The sequence below is a fragment of the Vigna angularis genome, chromosome 7, assembly GCF_016808095.1.
Source record: "Vigna angularis cultivar LongXiaoDou No.4 chromosome 7, ASM1680809v1, whole genome shotgun sequence".
NCBI classification, from domain to species: domain Eukaryota; kingdom Viridiplantae; phylum Streptophyta; class Magnoliopsida; order Fabales; family Fabaceae; genus Vigna; species Vigna angularis.
The window spans coordinates 19,198,411-19,208,685 of record NC_068976.1 but is presented as its reverse complement, the minus strand read 5'-3'; the positions used below and the strand labels follow the sequence as shown (position 1 = coordinate 19,208,685).

The 10,275-nt window shown below is 31.3% G+C and overlaps 2 protein-coding genes across 4 annotated transcripts; both read right to left on the bottom strand.

Moving 5' to 3' along the window:
- Positions 1 to 425: 425 nt before the first annotated feature.
- LOC108340038 (CBS domain-containing protein CBSX3, mitochondrial) lies at positions 426 to 2,565 on the bottom strand. 3 transcript variants are annotated; one of them, XR_008250522.1, is made up of 4 exons: positions 2,215 to 2,565; positions 1,958 to 2,112; positions 1,343 to 1,414; positions 426 to 740 (listed from the first exon to the last, which is right to left on the bottom strand). XR_008250522.1 is itself a non-coding variant. In XM_052880378.1 (4 exons), exons 2-4 carry the CDS (start codon positions 2,043 to 2,045, stop codon positions 605 to 607), a joined length of 240 nt encoding a protein of 79 aa, XP_052736338.1. In that variant the 5' UTR covers positions 2,046 to 2,112; positions 2,215 to 2,565; the 3' UTR covers positions 426 to 604. The 3 variants fall into 3 exon arrangements, 1 of the variants encoding a protein (XP_052736338.1); XM_052880378.1 differs by having other exon boundaries at positions 2,014 to 2,112; XR_008250521.1 differs by lacking the exon at positions 1,958 to 2,112.
- Positions 2,566 to 3,811: 1,246 nt separating this feature from the next.
- On the bottom strand, positions 3,812 to 9,126 carry LOC108338664 (cellulose synthase-like protein E6). Its single transcript, XM_052880377.1, has 8 exons — positions 8,767 to 9,126; positions 6,172 to 6,496; positions 5,948 to 6,088; positions 5,731 to 5,862; positions 5,363 to 5,575; positions 5,011 to 5,232; positions 4,536 to 4,883; positions 3,812 to 4,455 (listed from the first exon to the last, which is right to left on the bottom strand). Exons 1-8 carry the CDS (start codon positions 9,051 to 9,053, stop codon positions 3,907 to 3,909), a joined length of 2,217 nt encoding a protein of 738 aa, XP_052736337.1. The 5' UTR covers positions 9,054 to 9,126; the 3' UTR covers positions 3,812 to 3,906.
- Between the last annotated feature and the right edge of the window lie 1,149 nt (positions 9,127 to 10,275).

Genomic DNA, 10,275 nt, shown 5'->3' with positions numbered 1-10,275 from the left:
TTATATTTTACTAGTGGAAAAATGACTTTTTATAACGTACAAAAATAATCTTTTATAATGTAGTTACTAGGGACATAATTCTGGGCGATATAATAACTCTGCGCATTTTATAACGTAGCAGAAATTTACGTTATAATATGTTCCACATATTATAACGTAGTTTCTTAAGTACGTTATAATATCGCAATTTTCAGAATCAACATATTATAACGTACATTGTTTAGTACGTCATAATATATGTTTTTTTTTAAAAAAAATTATTATAATTGACATCCTGATAATGTGGATGCAGATTTAAATGGAGTTCCTTTTTTATTTTCTTAATTATTTTCAAGCACTTTTTTGAAAATATTACATATAAAAGTAACGTATTAAGCTATGGCATCCATGATAAGGCAAAAAGAAAAGTTACCATGTGAAATATGTTTTCGAGAGTTGAAAACAGATTCAAAATTCATCCAGTTGTTATTATTAACATGCTGCTACACCATTGGGGTTAATGTTGATAGAACTGAAATCACAAACATATTTACAAACACTCAGGCTTATTACTTAATCCAAATTAGCTTCAGTGCTCTTCAGAGATTTTCACCATCATCAACATCTAATAACCCCCTTGTATGAAAGCATTCAAATGCTCAAACTCTTGACGGTGCTCGCGCACCACAACATGAACCACATCTCCAATGGACACCATTCCAATCATCCCCTTCTCATCAATCACAGGAATGTGCCCGATTCTGTTATTTGTAAGAAAATGCAGAATAAGATCTCAAACATGATTTACAAGCTTGTGTAATCATAAACTTATATGATATCTTTCCCAATGAACAATAATATATACATGTAGTGACAATGTGAATTTTGGTCTTGTTATAATAATATTCAATTACAAACTGTGATTATAATAATGACCATCTCAGAAGTCAAACCAAGGATGATTTTTTTTATTAATTGACAGCTTAAAACAATGTTTCAAAACTAAACTAAGTTGAAATACACAATTCATTTAAAATCAAAGCTGAAATGTCTACTTTCTATTTCAAAACTAAACTTTATTCTTTAAAAGGACTAGCATTCTACAAAAATTATCTGCATGACCATTAATGGATATGAATCTTTTAATGAAACTTGTACTTATCTACATCAGTGGGATAATTATTGCAGAATCGTATTCTATGCAATGCATGACCATTAAGCTAAATTATTCATTTTAAAGCAAATTATTCATCGCAACTTCCTCTGTTCCTCATTATTTTCAATTTTAACATGTTCTTAATTTATGACTTGATCATTGCCTTTGGTAGATATAGCAAAAGAATATACTGAATAAAATACTTACAAAATCTCCAATTCAGACAGTGATCCAATATCTCCAGAAAGTTTACCACCCAAACCAGTACTTGCCAGTGTTCTGAAATAAATAAAATTATTCAGTTCCTTTTAAACACCCATTCATCACTCACGCACGTACCAGCTTTAATCCACTACTCTTAATATACTTTACATCACCACCTATCCAACCAAACACAAGGTTGTATGGTGAATTGAAAGTCACATCAATAATACAAGTCCATGGCAGTTCATATCAGAATTATACATAAGTTTAAATTCTGAAATGGATATAAGCACTAACTTACCTTCACACAAGTGTTTTCAGCTCATTAGAGTATAAAGAGGCCTTTCTAGACTAACTAAGACACCTTAATATCATCCCTATGTCAACTATCCCTCCGAAAATTATATAATGTAGCAACTGAACTATAAAATTCATACCCTTTAACAACAAGACTAGAAAATATAAGCATTATAATACTGAGAACTCTACTCTTCAAGAACCAATTATACCTCACAAACCAAGAAACTATTAAACACACAAATTTTTATGTTACAAAAAAACAGATACAGCATACCAAATTTATAACAGAGAAAAACAAAATTTTTATATTACTCTCACACTAAATGGTTTCAGGATTCATGGTAATTGGCCACACAGTTGAGATATCCACGAACCTCCCTTCGGAATCCACCAACGCTTGAACCATCAAGCACCCATTTTCACCCAAAAACGAGTCGTCAATTCTGAACCTAGCCAGCCCTAAAACCCTTAAACTAAAGAACAAAAGCAAATAACACAATCGATGCACCGAGAACATCAAAGAGAATGAAATGCATTGCATGAAACGAAAATGCAGAAACACGAAATCAAAGTACCTCGTCGTTGTGAAAAACCAATCTCTCAGGAAGAGAGGGTTTCAAAGGAGAAAGAAATAAAGAGAGGAAGAGATGCGCCAGTTTTGGTGGTAGAAAGGGCTGTCGGAGGCGAGGTTAGGAGGGAGAGGAGCGGGATCCGCCAGCTGAGGCTCCTGCGAGAGGACGGGAAAGTGGATATGGTTTTGACGAGGGAAGAGAGTTTTGAGAAGAGAATAGAACGCGTGCGGAAGAAGATCGCCATTTGCGAAGCCATCAGTGGACTGGACTCTGAGAGAGAATTAGGGTTCGACGACACTGAGAAAGATTGCGACACTATGGGACTAAAATTGTAGAGAGAAAGGGGAAAATCAATTTAGAGATATATTAAGACTGATATTTAAAACCAGTTATAATATCTTACTAAAATTTTTCACCCTTCTCATATATTAACAGTTATCCAAGATTACGTTGTAATACGGTTTAAAACTTATTTACAAGTTTGCCACCGCGTTTCATATTATGATTGATTTTTATAACTCCGTTATAGTACGTTTTGAAATTATTTACAAGTTTGCCACCGTGTTATGTATTATGACTGATTTTTAAAACTCTGTTATAATATGTCTTACGTTTATTACAGTTTTGCCACCGGTCAACCTATTATGATGGATTATTTTTATCAGTTATAATAGGTCTGTTATAGAATGACTTTTTTCCACTAGTGTTTATATTATATATTAAATAATTATAAAAATATATCATATTATTATTACTTATTTTATAATAAATTACAAAAATAAAATTACAGATTTCTTTCACATAAATTTCTTTTATGTCACAATCCTATCGGACTTACCAACTTTGATAGTATTTTATAATTCTATTTATTTATGTAATTTATTGTAAAATCTGGACACTTGTTATAATTTTAAAAAAAATCATAATAATAAAACAACATTTTGTTGCCCAATGATGCTATTCCTTTTCCACTACCTCAATTGAGATGAATTTATGAAGAGAGGAATAATAATAATAATTAAATATATAAATATCGAGATAAATATAATAAAAAAAACTTAAATATTTTGTTAAAAGAATTTACATTTCCTATTTTATAAATTTCATTTATATATATTTTTTAATTTAAAATAAACTTTAACTAATATTACTATTTAATAAATTTTTAATTTTAATTTCATTCTTTGTTATTTATGAAATATTGATGTTAATATTAATATTTAGAAAATATAATTTTTAATTATAGTTTTTGAAAAAATCTGTCTATAATATACATGTTGCACAATCTTGCACAATATTGCATATAGATAAATATTGCACTATCTTAAAAGTCAAAAGGTAACAAACTAATGTATTAATTAAGTGGAAAGTTTTTTTTTATATAAATTTAGATATTTTTAATTAATTTTTTGTAGTGTTCATAATTAAGTTTTCTACTTTTTAATTTTTCTGTTAACTAAATTATGAAAATAATATATTGTCTTATCATCTTATTTATTAAGTAGAGAAATGTGAGATTATGATTAATATTGATATTAATGTAAAATAATGGGGTATGATATTATTTTGTTAAATAGCATGATAGATAAATATAAATAAATAAAATAACAAAACAAATTATATTACTCAATTAAAAATATTAAAGAGTATAAACTCAATTAAAACATATTACATTGCCTTTTACTCTTGGCTACACTAGCAAATGAAAGCTCCAAGGTAACATGCTAAAGAAGCCACAACAATGGACTTCAGCATAATCGAGGATGATATGCAGCCTTTATCAGAACGAATGAAAAGTGCTTCATATACCGGTAAATTGATCATTACCACCAAGAAACTCACTGTAATCTGCATCATCAATTGGCTCCAGCTCAATTCCAATTCCATTAGAATTCTCACGATTCCTCCGACCAGACCAAAAAGGTTCAGCAAAGCCACTGTTCCTAAGATGGTCAACATGATTGAGGAGCCTCCAAACTCAATGATTCCTTGCTCGTATCTGGTTTGAACATCCTCAGTTACTACTTTATCTGTGATCACAAAGTTTGTCTGTGACAATCCTAGTTGCTTTGTCATGGTATCGATGAAACCAAAGAGATAAGAGCTGACTCTGTGGATGAACTTTATTCTCTGCAAATTCCACCATGCCTTTGTCGTGGATCCACAAGTCAAATACTCACACAAGCTATAGCCATAGGTAGCAAGAAATGCATACGCAAATGGAATGACCCACATGCTTGAAAGCTGCAAAAACACGAAAGGAGAGCAAATGAGTGCAACAAAATCAAAGAAAGAAACAAAATTTATTCCAACTACGAGACAACCTTTGGGAACAACGGAATGCCATGAAACAAGGAGATAGGAAGAAGAATGACATAACAAAGAGTGGGCAGGGACATAGGAGCCCACAAGAGGTAATTGCAATATCCCATTTGAACACCCAAGTGTATCTTTCCATGTCCATAAATGAAAGGGCAATACTTGGAGAAGAAAACTTGGAACAGGCCTTCTGACCACCTCATATGCTGAAGACATGCTACATCCAAGGTTGTTGGAGCTATGCCCAGAAATGCCTTTTTTTCTGGGTTGTAATAAATAGATTTCCAACCCCTACACGAGATTACAAGGCCAGTTGCAACGTCTTCTACAGGAATACCATACACTAATCCCATCTGCAACACTCAGAAGTTTTAATGATCAAAATATCCCCGATTATGAACTGGTTCAAATGGTGTAAAAAATTATTTTTCATTACAGAATGCTTTTAAATAGAAATTTAGAAAGCAAACATATACGTACCTCCTTCCCCCATAAGGTGCCCTCTTCATAGGTGCAAGTGGCAAGAGCCTTCGATGCTTCATTCAGTTCATCAATTGTTCTGTTATTGTTTCTTTTAGGCTTCTTCTCCCAATTTACTTTGTAATCTTTCAAGTGAGATCCTGAAAGACTTTCTCTTCTATGTAAGCATCCTGTTCCACAGAACAAGGCTGCTCCATATCCGCATATGCCAGCTAACTCATACTTTATTGCATTACAAAATCAGACTCGATAGTGTTAGTTCATCTTTTTGTGTGACTATATAGCATACATACACCGTGTTAACATCTATAGTCTGGGTAAAGTTAATGTTATAAGTAATTTTATCACTCACCTTAGCGCTTACAAGATAAGAATTTCCATACTGGTCATTTTTGGTGATGTTACTGAAGCTTTGGGGAAATTGTACATATGCTATATCTTGTCCTTTTGTTTCGTCCAGGAAAAAACATAGTATTTCTTGAATTGTATCTGCATTATTGGAGTACATGTCACAGTCCAAGTTGAGGATGAAAGGAGCATTGCTTATTTGGGATGATACTCTTATCTGCACAATTGTAAGCATTTTATTGTTAGATAAAGAGTTAATAAGCTTAAGACATTCCAAGTTTAATTAGCATACACACTGAATGCAAAAAAAGTTTAAAAAATGTATATTTGATCATTTTTATCAAACATATAGTTAGTGATTTAATCACTCACCAGTGCATTAACAGCACCAGCTTTGAAGTGATGAGGATGGTTGGGTCGTTTCTCTCGTGCCATGTATACCACTGTTGGAAGTTCAAATCCATCTTCATCTACACTATTTCTGTCTCTTCCATCCACTATAATCTAACATAATCATGAACAGATATTAACTACGTAGAAAAACTAATATGTTCTTTATGTTTTCTCAGAAAATTAAAAATGTTCATACCTGCACAATAGACTGGTGATCCTGCTTTGTCGATTTTGGGTTCCATTCTGAGAATCCCCTGTGCTCATTTCTCACATTCTCTGGAAGCTCTCCCTTTACTGCTGCTGATTCAATCTCACTTTTCATTTCCTCGTACAATTTCTGACATACATATATAGATACAATCTCGTTAATTATACATACGTAAATTCAACATGCTTAATAATAAAAAAAAACTTGGTTACCTTGATATGTAAATATGCTTTCTGATACTCAGTGCTAGTGCTTGAATTTTGGGGATGAGCAAAGAAGACTTCCGGGGACCTAGGCTCAACATTGAATCTTCTACAAAAGGGTAACCAATGTTTGGAAAAAATGGAGGCCTTTAAGAGAGCGTAGAATGTTAGCTCAGAGCCTCCATCGTCAGAGAGATACACGTTCAATTTATTTGCAGGATAGTTGTATGCCATTGCTGATAACACTGTGTTCATCACCATGCATGGAGGTTCCAGTTTTGGATCAGCCGTGCATACAAAAATGTCCACTGCTGGTAAATTCTCATCATCATATCTGTCCAAAAAGATTGTAGAATGTTAAGAAGTGGACTTTATTTGTTGTTTGTTGGGTATGCTCTTTCAATCGCCATCGGACCGTTATCGGACCACCCATTAATATTTACTCTCACGTTCGAAATGATGTTTATACCTCGACGTAAGGGAGGTGTATTGAAAGTCTCACCTCAACTAGAGACAAGATAAATTTATAATATATAAGTGGATACAGACCTCGTCTTACAAGCCGATTTTATGGGATTGAATTAGACTTAAAATCCACTTTTTATCATGATATCACAGCTATGATTAAAGCATATTTTAACTATATTTATAATTTGATGTACATCTTGTTTCACCCCGGCACCATCCCAGTGATGTATGTAAATGTGTTGGAAGTTACACAGTGGAGTTTTTTTCACTATTTTATTGTAATAATCCATAAATAAGTAATGATAAAAGTTGAAATTATATATATAACATTGATAACAGACAAAATCAGTAAGCTATCAAGATAAGTTGTGGTGCAGACTTAAACTTTATCTCTTAAATTTGATGCAGAATAGTCTTAAAATGGTCATTTTCTTACCTAAAAAAGACAAAACAAGAAAAGACACAAGACTACCATTTTCGTAAATAAATTAAAAAGATATGTATTTAGAAAATTGAAATAATGTTTTTCACTAAATTTAAAATAATATCTATCATTTCAAAACTTTTTGTACGAAAGGAGAGTAGAAATTAGTGTTTTTGGTGATGCAAAATAATTATAGTTATAGTATAGTAGATTTAGTTAAAATGAACTTTGATAATTTTATATTTAATGAACATTAAAATTACGTTTAATTTAAAAATATTATTTAAATATTTTAAAATTATTTTGTCAAATATATTTTATAATTCTCTTAGCTAATATGAGCAATATGAATTACTAGTGATTTGTTGCTTTGAAGTTATTTGGTAATTGTTTTAAGGTGTAAATAATTTTGGAATAGTGTAAAGTAAAGTATCGTTGAAAGTGAGTGTTACATTAACCTTCTCTTAGATGGGACTTAATAAATCAGCAATTTGTTTGTTTCTCTTTGTCCAAATAATTTTAAATTGGAAAAAAAACAGTAGACTTGACGTTGTGAATGAAACACTTCTGTCTGGTTCGTATCCTCTCTTGAAAGGATATTCTGAAAAAATGAAGAGAAAGAAAAGAAATATATTCTTAGAGAAAAAGAAAGATCTGATATTATTCTTAATTAAAAAAGAAAGAGATAAAAGAAAAAAATTAATCTCCATTGACTATAACACCAGAATGTGTGGTTGCAACTTGCAAGATTTGGCAGTCATCCTGGGTAGTCTTCTTTTATATATTTTTTAATCTACTTTTCAATTTTTTTTATTATATCATCGCCGCAGATCCACTTAGTAGACTTTGGGGGTAGTTGCCCCACAAAATTTTAACTTTTTTTAAATAAAATATACACTTATATTACAAATAGTTCACATACTATTAATTACATCATAAAAGCCAAACCAATATATAAAATGAATACTGTCCTAGCATTCTCGCGACATATATCTCAACTTTAAAATGAGGGATGGGAAAAGTAAAAGAAAAAAATAGAAATTAATAAATATGATGAATGATGCAATAAAAAAAGTCTAATTCTACTTTTATTCAGGTTTTATCTATTCATTTAAATATATATATATATATATATATATATATATATGTTATATTAGTATGCTAAATTAGAAAAATCAACTTAAAACTGATTTTTAAAAATGTTTAAATCTTTCAAATTTAGGGTTTAAAGGTTCCATATCTATCTTTTCATTCAGACCATGACATAGGAGGGTAATTTATTTTTAAGTAAATAGTTTCTTCAGTATAACTGTATTGTGATATTTTTTCAATATAATAAAAAGTAATTATAATCCTAAAAAAGGTAATTTTATTAATTTTATTTAACATTTGTGAATATTTTATAGAAATAATGTATTTGATTTATAATAACTATTTCGAATTTTATGAAAGAAAAAAAATAATATTAATATATAATTAAGTTCGGAAAAAGTAACAATAAATTTATAAAAACAAGAAATAAAGGATAAATAAAAAGTTTTCTTTCTCTTATCATGATAAAAAATATATATCAATATTTGTTATGATAAAGTGAGTATCTGTTAGGCTTAAAAGAAAAAGTAAAATATGATTATATTTAAATGTTCAGGGAAGATATTTGAAGTATTCTATAGGAGAGAGTGAGAGAAGATGAAGAAAAGTAAGTAGGTGACCTGTTTAAGAGGGTGTGTTTGAAAGGTGTGTGGTAGAGTATTCTCCATCGAACAGACTGTGTGATGATCCAGTATAATCCAAAACCAAACTCTGACACCATAACACTCATCCAACACCACCTTCCTCTCTCGATTCTGCCCATGTTCACCACTCTGTAAACCCAGATCAAACAAACAGCGCCAAATATTGTTGTTGCAAATACCTTGTACAATCCTCGGAATCTTCCTTCCTTTGTCTCAAACAAACTAACAGGGGATTCATCTTCTCTCATACCTTCTTCTCTCATCCTCTTTTTCTCTCTCTCTCCGGATGAAGTTGTTCTGTCTTTATGAAGGGAAGATAGAGTATGCTGATTGGTAGATACGGTTGTACCGAGTGTATAATAACTTTTTGTTATAATTTGTGATATTTTTTAAAAAACCATTTAGTCGAGTGACCGTGTTACCCACGTTGTTCTTTTCAAAATAGGTTTAATGTCTCTTAAAGTCTTTATTTTCGTCCAGAATTTTAAATAGGTCCTTTTTTTTTGCATCTCAATTGGGTTTTTATTTTTGTAAAATTGGATCAAATAGAAACTTTCCGTCAAATTGAGATAACGTCATTAAGAAGAATATGCTGACAATGTAATTTTGGGTGTTGCTCCCTCCACCACCACCGTATATTTCCCCCACCTCCCCACATTATTTTAAATACAATTATATCTTTAAGTTAAAACCCCCACCCACAGAACTCTCTTTCTCTTTCCCCATTTCCGTTTCACCTCCCCACCTCCTGCGCTTCCATTCCTTTTTCTTCAGTTTTACAAAATCATTATGTTTAAAAACTAATTATATATCACATCCAAAATTAAAAATTTAAATATAAACTAATATAAATATACATTATTAAAATACATTAAAAATATATTCAAAAATAATAAACCAAAACATTTAAATTAAATTATTAAAATATCTAATAAACTAATAAAACAAACCCTAAAAAAACGAAACCTTTAAACGGAGGTGACATCCTTCAACGGATGTCAACATCCGTTTAAGTCCGTTTTACCTTAAACGGATGTTGACATCCGTTGAAGGATGTCACCTTCGTTTAAAGGTTTCGTTTTTTATTTTAGGGTTTTATGTCATAGTTTATTCGAGTACGCACCTGGAGGAAGCACCACACACGCACTGCACCACTCCACGCACTGCACCACGAGAGTGACACTGCACCACCACGAGAGGGAGACTGCTTAATAATTCTTTCCACCACCACCAACCTTTGCAACTTGTAGTATCTCACAGCAGACCAAAGAAAGAGAAGAACAAGTATAATGTTAAAATGAAAGAAAAATATTTTACTTATACACGGTACTAGAATAGGTTATTAGTGAAATAGGTTATGAAGGGGTAAAATTAAAAAATAATAACCCTAAAAATAAAATTTTACTGAGGGGCAAAATAGTAAAGGGGAGGTGGAGGGAGAAAGGTGTGGAGGGAGCAACACCCTGTAATTTTTTATTACGTGGC